We start from the raw sequence: 17499 nt of genomic DNA on the forward strand, positions 1-17499 counted from the left end.
CTAAATATATTGATCTTTTAATTTTTGACATATTTAATAAACTGGTTCGGCGTTTAAGTGGATATTTTTTTTTTCTTATACCTATTTCTCAACCCAAGCTTGACTCATTGCCACCGTTACTATTAAATCCAATTCTAGAAAGGAGAGAAGAAGACCAGCTTTTGGAGTTTCTATGCTTCATATGTCTATTAGTACTCCAATGTCTAATAAGTATGCCCTTCTTGATTAACTTTTTACGTCTTTATGAAAAGAAAACAGAAGTGCACATCAATTAAAGGATTGTATTTGTCAAGATATATATCCTTAAATCCTCGATCCTTAAACTATATGAGAGTTGCCTAATTTCTTGATCTTGATTTTTCAATTCCAAAAATAATCCTAATCATGCTATTTTATTTCTCTAATAACTCTAATTAGATTTATCTCTTAAAGCGCCTAAAGTATGCTATGACTACTATAAAAGAAGGGATTTTAATTTTGATGGACTTTTGAGAGAAAATCTGATTCGGCAATAAATAAGAAAAACTTTTAAAAAAGATGTAGTTTGAACTCTAAAAATTATCCAAGGAGGAAAGGAGATACTTCTAAACCAACAGGCTAAGATTGGATATAATGTATTAAAAATAGTTATAAATTATTTATTTTTTGACATCTCAAATTAAAATTATAGCTAAATTATTTCTAATCTAAAATTTTGAGTAGTCACATGCATCAACATGTGCATTACAACTAGTACACCTAGTAATTTATAATTTCATTTAGATGTCCCTTTATATCATGACATTGCTATTGTAAGTACGTGTTTCAGGAAATGCAACCTATTCCCTCGTAAACGTCATTTAGGTTGTGTTTGGATGCTGGTTAGAGGGTGGATAAGACAAGGTTATCCAGCTAATCAGACAAATATGGATCAAGAAGGTATGAGTAACCTTATCTAGTTAATGGGCTAAAAAGATAATATGTCAGCAATTTGTATGAGTAAAATAGAAAAATCTTTAATCTAGAGCCATCCATACTCCTCTCATCTGCATCACATATGCTCAACTTCAATCACAGCTGCCCATGATTATCATCTCATGTGAGTCTGGCATGCCGAGACCAGCCCAGCAATGGTCCAATGCATGACACTACAATTAGGCCATCCATCCAAGTATTCACATAAATAAAAATTAAGATTTTGATACTTATAATAAGCCCAAGTATTCACATAATCCAGACATAAACCAGCAGTGAAATCAGCAATTTTTAAGCAAAATATGCCTCTATAGTCTAGCATCAAGATGATTAATTTTTTTATGATGAGATTTTGCTCTAAATGGATCAATCAGGTAGCACTAGCACTGTTCTGGGCAGCTAGTTACAGGCTTTCACCCTTGCAAGGGATCTCAGTGCAGCGACAAACAGGTCGGCCAGAAGCTTGCCATCCATTGAAGCCACGCTCCAAAACCATAACCTTATCAATTCCTGCATCTTCTTTCATTTCTGATAAATAATCCAGAAACATGCGTGCACAAGAAGGCCCCCTCACCTGCAAAAACAGATCCAGGCAATTAAAATTGTGAGGCAAATAAAAACTAGAATTCGCAAATGAAACAACTTTGATGGACAGAAGCCCAGAGAAACACTAGGTCAAGTGCATGTGTCTCGGGGCAGCCGTTAATTGTTTAGGTAATTAGTAGGTTAGAATCTGGGTTTATTTGTAGATAAATCAAAGTGCTACAAGAAGCAAGAAAAAAATTCACCATATTTTAAAGAATGTGTAGAATGTCAGATCAGCAATGTTAAAACAATAAAGAAAAAGAAAAAGAAAAGCCTACTAAAAGCTTAAGAAAACAGGTGTTTGGATCCTATAAGCATGGTTTGAGAAAAAGAGCAGAAGGAATGAGATTCAATAGAAGGAAGAACAGAATTTTACAAGCACTAGGCACGTGCAACGTGCATGGTTTATGAAAGATGAAGGAACATTTGTTGGATTGCGGTGATCCCATAAATTATCATTGTTGAGATAGATTTGACCAAAAAATCCCCCTAGTTTAGTCAATGTACTTCTTTTTCCTCCTTTAGTTGGTATTACATAGTGAATATAAAGTGGTCCACTTGTTTAAAAAAGAAAGACAGATAGTCCCTAAATCATCATTGTTGAGGTCTATTTGACAAAAGTACTTTCTATTTTAGTCAACGTACTTTTTTCCTCTCCTTTGATTGGTATTACATAGTGAACATAAAGTGGTATACTTGCTTAAAAAGAAAATGTGTGATAGATAGATAGACAGACAGATGGAAAGATGGATTGAGAAACATTTTTTGGGTAGTGAATCCCCTACTGCTAATCTTTCATCGCTATTTTCATATTTTACTTCGTCTGACTTATTCTTATTGTTCTTTTCCCTTAAGGGGCCGCTTCGGTGAACTAACTGTTCTCCACCTTTCGTTGTTTTTGACATTTAGGGAACATGAAACAAGATGAAAGCTCAGTAGTTGAGGCTATATGCATAAGATTTCAAATAATTCCTTGAACCTGTCTTGAACATTTAGAAGAAACCTATAGAAGCTACAGATGACTTATGAGGCCCACCACACTTATGACCGAGCGCTCTAAGTTCTTGGACATGTTATTAAGAAGATTCTCATTTTTCTGTTTGTGGTAACTTGCTGATCTCTTGGATAGGACTAGGATTTCTGTTTAAAGATAAAACCGAAGAGGTCCTAAAAAAGAAAAAATGAATTTAAATGACTGGGGATATATCCCTTCTAGTGAGTAAATGATGAAGGAAACATTATAAAACTAACACTAAGTAGAGAGGCAGGAATTGCTACTAATAGTAATGGTAACATTTACATAGAACTTGGAAAACATAGGAAGAACATGACAGATATTTCACTCACCTTGTTACATTTCAAAGATTTGACATATTTCCATTCAAGATTCGCCGTACCGGTACCGGATCCCATATCAGTACCACACTAGCATAGTGTCAATATGGTACAATACGAAATTTTTTTGGCGTACCAAGGGTCGGTATGCCACCAGTACCGGTACCGAACTGCTACAGTATGCCCAGTACCGTCCCATTCGATACGGTACGACATACCATATTTTCAAGATCTCTGCACTGATCATTCTATCGAGGATGAGACGGCCTCCTCACTCGAATAACACACAACCCTTCCGAACTTACAGCCACTACCCCCAAACATCTTTCTATGACACCTTGCCCGACATCGTCACGAGTAAGCCCCCCTTTTTTGTCCCTTCTCAGCTGCAGTCCTTACTATTAAAAGCTTCTAAGAGAATGAATATTTCGCATTGAGCCACCTAACACGGTAGGGGAAAGAGAGGTAGCGGGTGATCAAAGTACAGTTTCTTCGCCGGATTCAGAGAGAGAAATAGTGGAATCAAGGGGGGAACCACCGGACAGTTTTCGGGATGACTAAGCTAGCCGAGCGCATACAGTATTTCTTTCATCAGCTTCTGGAACGGCAGTAGGATCAGAAAGAGTCGAAGGAGATGGTTCGAGCGCAAGCAGGCGGGGATGGGTTTTCTGTCCAACCAAAATCGGATTAATAATAATAAATATAATAATAATAATAATTAATAATAATAATAATAATAATAAATAATTACTTTGCCTTGATTCTGAATATCTCTTAAGTCCCTGAACTTGTGAACCGTCTGATACCACTGATGGTGTGCGTGCAGAGGGCTAAGCATGAATTTCAGAAAATTTTTATGCGGAAAGAACGGGTTAAACATTTTAACCCATAACATGCTTGATATTTTTAGATATTTTAACTCTGGTACCAGTCGAAGACAGTCTTCAACTGCACATCACACGTGGCGGAGCAGGACACCTCTTTTGCTTGCATGCGTGACACGTGGCGGAGCAGGACACCTCTTTTGCTTGCATGTGTGACATGTGGCGGGCCTGGACACCTCACACTCCTCCTGATGTCATCCATGACCTCATCTGCCTCATGAGGTCATCCATGACATCGCCCTCCAGGCCACCTCACCCCTTTGCATGCGTGACACATGGCGGAGCAGAACACCTCTTTTTCTTCCATGTGTGACATGTGTCCTGGCAGGACACCTCACAGGACACCTCATAGGGACACCTCACCTTCTTCTTGGCCTATAAATAGGCCACCCCTCTTCCTTCTTCTTTAGATCAAGAGCACCAGAGAAAGAGAGTGAGAGGAGAGAGTAGTTCTGAAGGTGAAAGCCCAAGAAGGAGTTCTTGAGCTGTGAAGGTCCATCTTCTTCCTTCTTCTCCCTTTCAGCCAACCTTCTGCCTCCCTGTGAGCCAGCACTCCCCGGGAAGCTGATGATTCCAGAGCTTCGCGTGGACGAATTATCGAGGCCGGACGCTTGTGCGGCTGCGAAGCATCCTTGAAGGAACCTCCTTCTAAAGGTAAGAGATCTGATCTCTTTTATGGTTGAGATATGATCTCAATCTTCAAATCACAAGAAATTGTGATTTATGCATATTTATTTGAATCACACAATCCTCGGGATCTGAGGGCTTTGTGATATTTGGTGTCAAAGCAAAAGATTAGTGGAGATTATCCGATTCCCGGGAGCTCTCACGCGTGATCGTGTGACGAAGCGTGGCTCTCCACCCGGGGGCTCATACCATTCACCTAAATGTTCATGACCGTATGATATACTATTAATAGGACGATAGTATTATCGGGCGTAGGTCATTGTGTATCATATTTGTTAGTTGTCTTCCAAACCAAAGAGTATAGAGATACTAGTATGGTATACAGGTGAATGGTAGTGTACGTTCACTGAACGTGACCAATTGATGGACTCTCTCTTGTCAAGAATTGTTCCGAGTGGATATGGGTATATGTATCCTTTAGACCTGAGATTGCAACCGGTGGCTTGCAAGCAACTCACTGTACTTTGGTGCCGGACTACCTGGATTTCTAATCCAGCGACGGAAGGTTTCTGGGTTCAGTCAAGTACTTGTGGTAGTCAGTTGCATATCAAGATGGGATTGACCTCCCTTAGAAATAAGGATGAATGCCTTGTGTTTTCAATTAAGGATGGATCGTTTCAGGGTAAACAGACTCTGAACCCACCCTGGGCATTTTTCTGGTCAAGAGAATGAATTATGCGGTAACCATAATCCATAGGTTCTAGAATGTTGCTTTGCATCTATTCGGCCTATCCGGTCGTCGGATCCCATTGCTAGATGGTTACTTCGATTAGTGCAGAAAGTGTTCTTGTACTACCGGCCTAGGTTCGAACCTATGAGGTCACACGCTTAGAGGTTTCTGAATTGATCAAATGGCCGATTGACGATTGAGAATCGTCTAGAGGTAAAATAGTCAATGTGATTGACTGATTGCCCTAAGCAATTGTTGCTTAGAGAAGAAATTCCTTGGTGAAGGAACGAACAGCTCTAAGGTTGAGCTTGATGAAGTTCAACAGGTAGAGGATCAGACAACTAGAACTGAACCGTTAGAGTCTGATTTGATTGGATCAAACTCAGAACCCATTGAGGTTGCACCCGTTAGGCGATCCGGTAGAGTACCGCATCAACCGGATAGATACTATGGTTTTCTTGTCCTGGACGATGATCCCATTGGTCTCGATGAGAACGATGAGGATCCCGTCACCTATATGGATGCTATGCAAAGGTCTGACTCTGATAAATGGCTTGGAGCCATGGAATCTGAAATGGAGTCCATGAAGGTCAATGATGTATGGACATTGGTTGATCCACCCGAAGGATTTAAACCTATAGGGTGTAAGTAGATTTTCAAACGAAAAAGGCGCAGACGGAAAGGTGGAAACCTATAAAGCCCGTTTGGCTGCCCAGGGATTTCGTCAGCGTTATGGTATTGACTATGACGAAACGTTTTCACCTGTGGCAATGCTGAAATCCATTCGGATCATGCTTGCGATTGCGGCCCATCTGGACTTTGAGATCTGGCAGATGGATGTTAAAACCGCTTTTTTAAATGGAGATTTAGACTCATCTGCAGAAATAAAACCTTCAGGCTATATCATATACACCGGCCTAGGTTCCTACAAGAGCAGATTAAAATACAATTGGACACAAAAGTGACAAATTATGTTTTCCTACAAGAGCTTAAGCTAGTACAAGCATTGAAGTGCTGGAAACTAATAAATTGCACGGTTAAGCAAGCTTGTATCTGAGTAGCATGACTAGGTTACCTCATAAGAAGGCCTTGTGTTCTATCTCTCCCTTTAATTTTCCTATAAAAAACTGATTATGACTAAGAATCATTTTAAATAACAATAAAAAATCCATTTCCTCAATTAGATATGACTAAGAAACACAAATAACAAAAAAAAAAAAAAACTTTAAAAAAAATACTGAAGATAGGGGCACTTCACCGAAATTTTGCACTAATTTAAAGAGAATCCAACACACCACATCCTAATACATGAGATAACACATCTTTGTATACTGTTTGAGCAAGTGGATTGCACTTTGAAGGTCAATCTTTTTCTTTTCTATCTTAAATATTTGTAAGGAAAAGGGTCAACGTGAGGATGAGCCTTGGCACAATAGTAAGGTTGCTCCATGGTGACTTGGAGTTCATAGATTCGAAATATGGAAACAGCCTCTCCACAGGTCGGGGAAGGCTGCGTACATCTGACCCTCCCTAGACCCCGCACAAGCGGGAGCCTTGTGCAATGGGCCACCCTTTTTAAACGGTTCTAGGCACTGAAAAAACTACAACCACTAGCACCAGCTCAGCTCTAGAGAGATCAAGGAGTTCACAAGAACATGAGGTCCACTTGGAGACCATGCTGGATGTGGTACAATTATTAGTTAATGAATCAGCTGCTGCCTTGACCTCCCCACAAATGTGTGGCGCAGTAAAGAAGGTTACTTGTCTCCCTTCCTAAAGTGTCCATCATATCACATATGACACAAATACCAGCTAGCATAGGTTTGGAAGTTGAGGAATGGAAGGGACCATGCTAAATCCAAGCCAACATGTCCCTTGTGATATAAATAGAAACATGGAATTTTTAAAAACAAACCCCATCATATGAACTCCATTAATGAGCAGTAAAGTAGCAAATAGTCCACTGATACATCCTTCAACAACATATCATCTACTTCTTGACAAGCTAACTTCAGCAAGCATACAACTCAAATATGTAAATCCAAATAAGGGTTTAAAGAAATTTCTAGTGCTTTTGGGTTCCAAAATCACATCTTACCATCAATACTAAGAGTGTATTTTGTGTTGGTTCAAGAAAAGTGCTTTTGCAACTTCTAAAACAAAGCTCTTCTGTGACTTTTTTTAATAAAAAAAAGAACTACTCCTCAAGGAAAATAGGTTTTTGGTAACATTACAAGAAAAATGCTTCTACAAGAACTCAAAAAAAAGGCTTTTAGGAGAAGCTAAAAAACCTAATTTCTGACTTCTTACTTCTTCTAGAAATCAGAAGCAACACCAAACGCACCCTAATTCTTCCAAAGGTAATAAAGCAGCAATACGAGTATATGACCTAACAGAAACAGCTCCTTTTTCAACCTCTACTCTCCAGCATTCTATATATTCATATCAATCTTGATCCACACCTGCACCAATATCCTTATTAGGCAACAGACATTCTTATTGGCAAATCCCATAAAGACCACCTCCCTCCCCCTCAAGGTTCAAACCAAACAAAGACAAACATGAGCATTAAACGAGTCACAAATCGCAATGGACAAAAGTTAGAAGAACAAGGAAGCTAAGGTGCAATATCCACAATGCCTATTTAAACATGGACTTCAATACTGGACTCGAACCACTAATCCTCTAGATCTAACAGCCATCCAGATAATGTCAATGTTTCATACAATGTCCTTCAGAATCCTTACATCATCTGATCACCTTTTCATTGCAAAACATCTATTCCCCTATAATATTTAGCTTAATCCTAAAACTCAATTTTGGTTTTAGCTTACATCTGTTTTGGCTGGGCATATGCAGTTTTGTTTTCGGCAGTTTCAGAAGTTTCAGTCAAAAAAAAAAAGGAATTAGGCAACGAGAAGGGAGAGGGAGGAGCAGAGAATTTGTGTGGAAAAATAGAAGAAATGTAAAAGAAACTAGGAAATTTATTACAGAATATTTTATATATTTTATTTAACATTGATTTTTATACATAAATTTTGACAATTTGAAGCTGAAGTTAATATAGCTTAAAAGTGAAATTTCTTGAGCATACTAATGTTTCGTACAATAGATATTATGTATATTAAATAGACATGTATGTACGTAAGTGTGTATATATAATTGATTTCTGGAACTTTAATTGGTCAAGAATTCATTACGCAATTGTGAAGCATTTTTTTATTTTTTTAGTGTAATTCACATATATGTTGCATTTAGGCACTCTTACTCACATATATGTTGCACTTAGGCACTCTTACTCACTATTCTATTGTTAAGTGTTTATATAATCAAATAGTCATGGTTGTAGAATTTAATATTTATTCTATATAGAAAAGGATGTTATTCCTATGAAATGAGCTATATCTAGCTATTCACATTAGTCTTTCTAGACAGCACTAAAAGTAAGTGCTTTTTTGAAGACCTCAACCTATCAAGAGTCATGTTTATCAACAATACTTATTTTAATTCGAGAGAAAAGAAAAGATAAAATAAAAATTGATAATATATAGCCTATATACTTAAGTAATCAACAAAATAATCCAACATGACAAACTCTAAAAGAAAAATTGAAGTGAAGCACCTATTTTTGGTTATGGTAAGTTTTGTCCACAAGTAGGATTTAAACCTACGACAGTTAGTTAACGACCAACCACTCCACCACTGAGCTTTTGAGGAACAATGGAAGATTTAACCTCATAGAGTTCAACTCCAGTTCTTAACCCATGAACAATATGAATCCAAAGCTTCCTTTGTAACTCCCGAAACTTCTCTGTGGTAGCACTGTTCCATACATCATTTCATAAGGAACCTCAAAGGGGTCAATTTCAGCAGAAACTAGGCAAAACTGCCAAAACTAAAATGGAAATCGTCAGATTCAGCTGAAACTGATTGGAACTCAAACTGGCTGATCAATTTTGACTTGGTCTCAGCCAAAACCGAGCCCTTTCAGCAAGATGGATTTGTTTCAATGAAACTTCAAACCTTGCCCTTTTCATTGCCAAGCATCTAGATCATTTATATCTCGAGGAAAAGAAACTTTCTAACAGTAGTTGGTTTAACGGTGGAATGGGAAGGCAAAACCTAGAATTTAGATAAAGTAGATAAAGAGGGCCACATTTCATGTTATTTAAACCTTTAACAACTTATCATAAGTGTCACTTGTTCTAAAGTAGAAAATAATAATTAACAACTTATATTCATTTGTTATGTGTAACAATGACAGGTCTGTACAAACTTTGTCAACAATAAAATTAAGCGCTCCAAACATAGATAAAGAGTACACCTGCAAGCAAGGTTCGCCATCTCGATACCGAACCCCGTACCAGCGCGACACTAGCACAGTGTCGGTACAGTATAGTATAAAATTTTTTTGGCATGCTGAGTGTCCGTACACCACCCATACCAGGTACTAGTACTGAACCGGTACGGTACGATACGTCCTGTACCGCTCGGATCGGGCCGATACAGCGTACCTTGCCTGCAGGCCAACTAAATCAAATTTTATTGATAGAAATCTACCCTCATAAGAAAGCAACATGCTATCCCTCTTATTAAGGTTTCGTTTGGCATTGTTGTCACTTTTCTTTTTTTAAAAATCTGGAAACAAGAATTCTATTCCTATATTTTTTAGATTTCTAACAATAGAAAACATGTTTGGTTCACTTTTTTTTTTACAATGAGGACCAGTGATGTAGTCGGCAACAAAGGAGAGGGAGGGGAGATGGGGCCGGCGATGAGGTCGAGGACAAGGGAGAGCCTGACGTCGGGCGGCGAGGTAGTCAAGGAAGAGGCAAAGGCAAAAGAAGTAGGAATAGGGCTGGTGACGCAGCCGGGGACGAGGGATGGCTCAACTTCAGGTAGAGGGATGGCCAACAAGGCCTCGGGAGCCAATGTGGTTGGGTGGAGACGACAAGGCTGAGGGCGAGATTGGACAAAGAAGAAGGGTTAGGCAGAAAAGGGTGAAAACCCACTTTTAAAAAAATAGAAGTAAAAATTTTCATTTTTACTTTTTTCAGAAATAATAGAAGTTGTTTAAAAAAACAAAAACAGAAATAAGGTAACCAAACATATTTTATGCATTGGATTTCGTATTTTTGTTTTAAAAATAAATAAATAAATAAAAAGTACCAAATAAGCCCTAAACCTCTCCATAAGTGGGCTATTAGGACCAATCATGTAGCATTTAGTTTTCCTAAGAATAGATCAAATAATTCATCAACATAAAAATTACAGCTTCTTGGAAACCCCTTGTCATGATAAAAACTTCAAGAAAAGAAATTTATCTCAACTTTTCATCCAATCAAACTGTCAAAGAAATCAAAGACTAGGCACCATAGGCAACCTCGAGCCAAGTATAAGGTGCTTTATACAAATTAAAGATTAAAACAAGAAGATGTTAGAAAAGGCCAAGAGATGCATTTAAACTCTTAATTAGGGGATGGTTAAGCCTTGCGATATAATAAGAATCATGCACCTCCTTCTTAAGTAAAAAAAAAAAAGAGAAATGGAATGAGAGAAGCATTTTACTTCTGTGAGATATTGTGCCTAAATTCAGCAAGTGAGAACCCTCATAGAGATGCATAATATTGAAGCTAATATAGTATATGGAAGCAACAGTTGGTTTGATGTCATTGCCATTTATATTCATCAAGGGCTAAAACATACAATAATAGGTCATACAATACCAAAGTTTAGCATAGAAGTCCATGCAAAACATTATGCAGATATAAATACAAATACAAGTATTATCGCTTTCCTTCCACAAGTTGTTTAAGTAATTAAGCCTGTTATATATAGCCACATAAAAGGCATATAATAATGCAGAAACACTCATATAATCTGGGCTTGCCACACTTCAGATACTATCACAGTATCACCTATAAGTCTCCAGGCTATTAGATGCCTGCCTTGATGCATAACATTAGGTAAGCCTCAAATAAGCCCTTTTAGGAATTAATTATTGTAGAGGAGATGGCATCCCTTGCCTGAGCTTTCTCTGGAAGGACCTAAACCGAATCTGCTCGCCACAAACAAGGTCAATCCCATGGTACAACTTTTCATGCACCAAATCATTCAATCTATAAACCATATCCTTGACAGACTTCAAACACTAAGCCGCACACAAACTGGGCTAGATTGTTGGGCCTTAGGAACAACTTACCATCAAAAGATATTTGGTCTTGTTTCGAAATACAATAGTCTTCCTTGAGTTCTCATAATTGTTGGAAATGATTCAATTTCATACTATCATCACTGGCTGTTTGCCCTAAGAAGGAATCATACATTTATTGTAGAGCGATAGGAAAGTTTAACTCAAACTTACAGTCACCATATTTTGGAAGCATGACCAAAAAATTATTTGAATGTTGACAAATTCAACAAAACAAATTGCCACCTAACATGAGGAAGTGAACAATCTGAGATCTCTCTCTCTCTCTCTCTCTCTCTCTCTCTCTCTCTCTCTCTCTCTCCCCCCCCCCCCTCCCCCCCCCCCCCTCCAAAACTATCTATGTATCTATCTTCTCTACCATTATGATATGGTTATATTTAATTTCCAAATAAGGTTGGCAGATATTTTTGCACAAGCCACCTTATGCAATCTCTGTTTGTAAGTACATATATCCATCTTTTATTAAACTCCCAGCTGTTGGCATTAATTGTCATGGAATGTGGATTAAACAACTAGTGTGCCTGCTTAGAAAATACTCCAACTATTGGCAGATGTTGATGGATTTCAAAAAAGAGTGCTTTTATGTTAGTTTATTTTGTAAGACATGGAATTGGAACCATCCAATCTCTCTCTCTCTCTCTCTCTCTCTCTCTCTCTCTCTGTGTGTGTGTGTGTGTGCGCGCGCGCGCGTGTGTGTCTGTGCGCATATCTGTCTGTGTAAAGAATGTAGGTATACACACCCATGTCTTTTATAAACACGTAGCCATTGGCATTTATTACATCGAACATGAACTGTAGGTTTATAACACTCAAGATAGTAGATAAATCTGGCAGAGAATTGTGCCTCAAATATTCGAAGCAGACCAGGCTTGGAAAATTGATCAAGCCTGTCAGCACCTCTTAAAAAAATATTTCATGTTGTAGAGTTCTCATGATCAACTTTACACACAAAGAAAATGTTCCTATACCTCTATCAACCATTTAAACAACTACAGGAATAAGAAGTTTATCAGCAACTCTGTTCTTGTAGCGATGGGAAGGCATGGTATCTTCAGAAGTCAGAAAGCCCTATATCCTCTTGAACCTTTTAGGCATAACTTTGACAAAATTTTGTATATCTGTTGATAAAATGATTAGCCTATACTCCTAAATTCCAGAACCTCCTTGTTCTTGGGAATGCGGATGGTGAATATTGTGTTTATGTCAAAAAGACATATTGTATCATAATAATAGTATTTATAAAGCCAAACTACTCCATTGCCATACTTTTCATAATGCTGGCCATAAATCTAACTCAAAGGGCTAGTGCTTGTGGGGCCTAAATAGTAATTACTTCAAGTCCAAGCCCTAGCTAACTCCTGAAAAATGCCCACACATACATGTACACATATATATGTGTGTTTGTGTGTGTGTATATATATATAGAGAGAGAGAGAGAGAGATGCTATAGTCAACTCAGGTAGACCAGAAAATCGGTCCATCCACCTTCAAAATTAATGATAGACCATCTAAGTTCAAGATCCAAACCATACTATAAAGAGACATAAAAATCAAAATTTGTAGATTTTGGATTTTGAAGGTGGGTTGACGTTTTATATAATATTGGGGATCATTGTTTTGAAATACGGTCTATGTGGCTGCATATGCAGATGCATTTCCTTGTTCATAACACCCTCTCCAAATGCAGTTTATGCATGCATTTAGGCCGCATGTAGGTGGAAAAAGTGATACGCATAGCATCGTGCAGCTGCACATATGGTCTGCTTAGAGTTGTGAGGCTATAGATGCAATCCACATTTATTAGGGTCCATGCAAATTGGATGGGTTCAAGTTGCCACTTGATAGTTGAGTTGAATGTGGATTTTGGGCTGGCTAGTTATAGTAATCATAAATAATATTTACATGTTATAGTTCTTTCTTTTATGTACTAAATACTAAGTAGTGAATATTAATTGTAAATATTGCTATTGTTTATCCAAAAAATATAATTACTAATAGTATTATATTTATATATTTATTTTAAAAAGTTAAAAACACTAACTGCATCTATTTCATGCCCGGATATCACAAGTGCCTTTTAAAACATTGCTTGGGATATAAAGACCTTTTCTTGACTATCTTACTTCCAATACCTAAAAGTTAAGTGTTGACTGGTTGCATGGACAATTCCAAGGCTAGAATTGCACTCTGTTAATTTATATGGTACTTGCATAAAATAGTGATCAAGTTATGTGGTTTGGCTTTATGATTGTTGCATACAAGAGGTGATATAATCCTAGCACGGATTCATGTACATATAGACCATATGTAATGTCAATGTATGACAATAGCTGGCATTTCATGGGAGATATGTTCTTGTAAAGATAACCTGCATATAAGCTCCACAAGAAGAAATGGTAAGTTGACATCTATTAGCACCAAGAGAAAAGGTTTCTCTAAATTCCAACACAACCACTTGACATGTAAATGGAAGTAGAGATCTTCAACAATTTTGTGGTCTAGATGTCAGAATAATGGGTGATTATTTCTTCCCAAGTCAATCCATTTGCCGCAATTTAATAGTCGAAAGTACGGTTTGCATAACTAGGTCATGATTCTATTCTCTCCTACAGTATACACTAGATACCTCTAGGGACCAAAAGGCAAGCTATGTATCAAGTGTACTCCATTTCCATGATGGGCCTAGAAAACAAGTAGGACCTCCACCTCTAGATGTAGAAACAAGGCCTAATCTCATCCAGAATCAAGTCATGCTCAATGTTCCAGCAGGCAAGTTATCTTACAGGAAACACTGTCAATGCTTCTGAAAATATGGAAGAATATATCAATAGCTAAAGCCTTCTCTTTCTTCCTCCTATCAATTTCCATGAAATGCAACCCCTCATTTTGAACTTCAAATTCTCTTCTTACAAGATTGTAAAAAATAACCATCTATTATTCCTATAAACATTCTCTTTCTCTTTTTACTTCTTTCCATCAATCCCACTGCATTTTGTATTATTTATTCTGCAGAAATCATTTTGCAAGGGGAAATATTTCCTCTCAAATATGAGCAAAACTATTCTAGATAAGGTTCGCCGGACCAACCGTACCGACGTACCGGTGAGCACCGATACTAGCACGGTACCGAACCGGAGATGTGCTCGTCCGCAGCCCCGCACGCGCGCGGCCGTTAAAAAAAAAACAAAACAAAAAAAAACAACTCGTCTGCGCGCGTCCGTGCGGACGCGTAAAGTGCCACAGTGGCATTAAGTGGCCCACGCGGGCTGGCAGCCCGCGTGGGCACGCTGCCACGCGCACGGGCGCGATTTCCTGCTGGGGAATCGGCCGCGGGCGCAGTTCCGGCGCGGGGAATCGCATGCGGGCGCGCGATTCTCCAAAAAAAAATCTCCCGGTCAGTTCACCGGGAGGATCGCCCTCCCAATTCGAAGTTTTTTTCTGAAAGTTTCAACCGTCGTTGACTATGACAACAGTCGCGACGGACGCGTTAAATGCCACAGAGTGGCCACTCTGTGGCATTAAGTGGCCTACGCGGGCTCCGTGTGGGCGCTCTTCCCAGTGCGCGGGGCACGCTGCCCCAAACGGGAAAATAGTAATTGGGCCGGTGCGAACCGGGTACCGGCTTGTACAGGTGCCGACGTGCACCTGTACGATACAGTGTATAAAAACGGTCGGTTCAGCATACCTTGGTTCTAGATATCCATCAAAGCTTCTCTCTTATCAGCCCTTCATGAAAAATGAAGAAACGATAATAAGAAAACTAGCCAAAAAGTGGACAACTTTTTTGAAGTTATAGAAGCAAACTATCGAAATGAACATCCTTCCCCCCACCCTTCTTCCTCCCTCTCTTCTTAGACGGCATTATATTCTTGTCACTCCTTCCCCCTTCTCTTCTTAGACGGCATTATATTCTCGTCAAACCAAGCCCCCCTCCTCACAATCCTTCCTCCCCGCTCTTTTCTTGGACGGCATTATGGGCTCGTTTGGTTCGCAGGAAAAGGAGGGGGGAAAGTGTGGTCAACGGGAAAGTAATGAAATGCCTCTTGTTTGGTTGGAGTTTTCAAAGGAGAGAGATGGGAAAGTTGTATTCCCATGGGAATATGATTCCCACATTTCATGGGAAAGTCTTTCCTATGAGAAACATGGGAAAGTTACTTTCCCATGAGGTGGGAATCACTCCTTTTTTATTTTTTCCCAAAAAAACCCTTCAGCATTAAAGAAGCATTAAAGAGGCATTAAAGACCTAATTTTTATTAAGGGCATAATAGGAATTATACATAACTTTCCTAGGAAAGTGGATGGTCAACCAAACATAAGCACTTTGGAAATTTGTCACTTTCCCATGGTTAACCAAACATGCCAAAAGTACTTTCCTAGGTATCCTCTTCCTAGGAATCTGATTCCCAGGAATCATATTCCTAGGAGGGAAAATACTTCCCGCGAACCAAACGAGCCCTATGTTCTTGTGAAACCAACACACAGCGCGCGCGCGCACACAAAAACACACACAAAAAAAAAAAACAAATAATCAAAACAAATTAAACAACCAATTCAAGAAATCATCCAAGATCAACCAAATTAATCCAACCACCCAACCAAAAAAAAAGGAAACAGAATATCAAATTCTAGAAACAAAAACAACAACAACAACAAATTGAACAACAAATTCAAGAAATCATCCAATTTTCTTCCAGACATCAGCATGACCGTAGGCACAATCAACCAAACGGATCCAACAAACCAACCAAAAGAACAAAGAAGTAAATAGAATATCAGATTCCAAAGACGGACCTTGCTGAGGGCGCAATGGAAGACGAGGGTGTCCTTGCCCTTGACGGCTTGGAGGAGGTCGGGGATTTTCTCCGAGAAGGTGTCGCTCGCGTAGTGGTGCGACCCCGCTATGTGCGCGTCGTAGCTCCTCTCCTCGTCCCTTAATTAATTAACCGAACAAATGTCAATAAATCTCAATGTATTCCCAACCTCTATCTCTGAATCCGATATAATTGGAGATAGATTAATGGGGTATTTTTATACCTGACGTCTACTATGGCCACTCTTGGATTCCGAGACATTGAAATGAGCTGAGAGGGAGCGATGTAGGAGAGGCTTCTCGCCATCTCTGCTCTTTTTTCACCTCCTCCTTCCCGTCTCTTTTCCTCGTCTTTGTCGGCCGATCCCCTTTTGGTTCTTCCGGCGAAGCCAAGATATTTATACCAGCCGGTCTTCCGGTAGGCGTCGGAACCGCACATGAAGCGTTGATGCTGGGTTAAGTGTCTGCAGCTTAAAAAGATTGCACAATACGAAAGAATAAAGGTAAACGGTTAAAATGCAAAAGAAATGCGGTAAATTTTTAGGTTCCCCTGGCGACCTTCTGGACAAACTTTTCCTGCGTTGGCCCAAGCCGCTCTTGATTGGGTTGGGCCTGAAAATAGAGCCCAAATAATTTTGGACCGCTATCAGACTGATGCCTGTCCTGCTCGGACCCAACCCAAATCCAAGCCCAGTACCAGCTCCAAACTGACTAACCTCTCTTCCCTCTCCACTCCACTCCACTCCCGTACTCTTTCTCCCTCTATGCTATGACCACCCCTAAAAATGGTGGCAATCGACATCTTGGAGCTAGCATCCAATAAAAATGACCCTCTGCCAACGGACTAAAGTTAGTAATGAATACGAACTATGATATCTTGTCAATTATGAAGATGGCCCTATCACGGGTTATAGTGACTTGTAAGCAATATTTTGATTCATGATAGAATTAAACGACATAAAGAATGATTTATGAATTTATTTGTAATAATAAAGTGGATAATATGATTATGAAAGATGGATGATTTGTTCATGCATGATTTGTTTTATGACTCATTCTTAATATACTATATTATGAAATGCTTATTTTGAAATATCTATTATTTTTCTTAAATGATGCATTGACATGAAAAACTTATGCTTGATTTGGTAATAAAGTGAAAAATTTACTTATTGTGCTATGACGCTTATATACCTTTATTTTTTTCTCTCTTTTCAGACAAATAAGTTCGATAGGAACGAATGATGGTCCAAACTTGAAGTTCGCGTTAACAAGCTTGGTGATCTATATAATAGAGCAGAATTTTAGTTCTTCAATTTTTTTATGAATTTATAATTAATAATTTTAAATATTGAGAATTATG

The 17499-nt window shown here is 38.7% G+C and overlaps 1 protein-coding gene and 1 long non-coding RNA gene across 2 annotated transcripts; one reads left to right on the top strand and one right to left on the bottom strand.

Moving 5' to 3' along the window:
• Positions 1-1151: 1151 nt before the first annotated feature.
• LOC103723939 (arsenate reductase 2.2) lies at positions 1152-16599 on the bottom strand. The gene is made up of 3 exons (XM_039123670.1): positions 16361-16599; positions 16118-16256; positions 1152-1528 (listed from the first exon to the last, which is right to left on the bottom strand). Exons 1-3 carry the CDS (start codon positions 16573-16575, stop codon positions 1358-1360), a joined length of 525 nt encoding a protein of 174 aa, XP_038979598.1. The 5' UTR covers positions 16576-16599; the 3' UTR covers positions 1152-1357.
• On the top strand, positions 4183-11420 carry LOC120109916. The gene is made up of 2 exons (XR_005510722.1): positions 4183-4412; positions 9844-11420. It is a non-coding gene; the product is annotated as an uncharacterized LOC120109916 (long non-coding RNA).
• Positions 16600-17499: the final 900 nt, after the last annotated feature.

Source organism: Phoenix dactylifera, chromosome 2 (assembly GCF_009389715.1).
Source record: "Phoenix dactylifera cultivar Barhee BC4 chromosome 2, palm_55x_up_171113_PBpolish2nd_filt_p, whole genome shotgun sequence".
Taxonomy (NCBI): domain Eukaryota; kingdom Viridiplantae; phylum Streptophyta; class Magnoliopsida; order Arecales; family Arecaceae; genus Phoenix; species Phoenix dactylifera.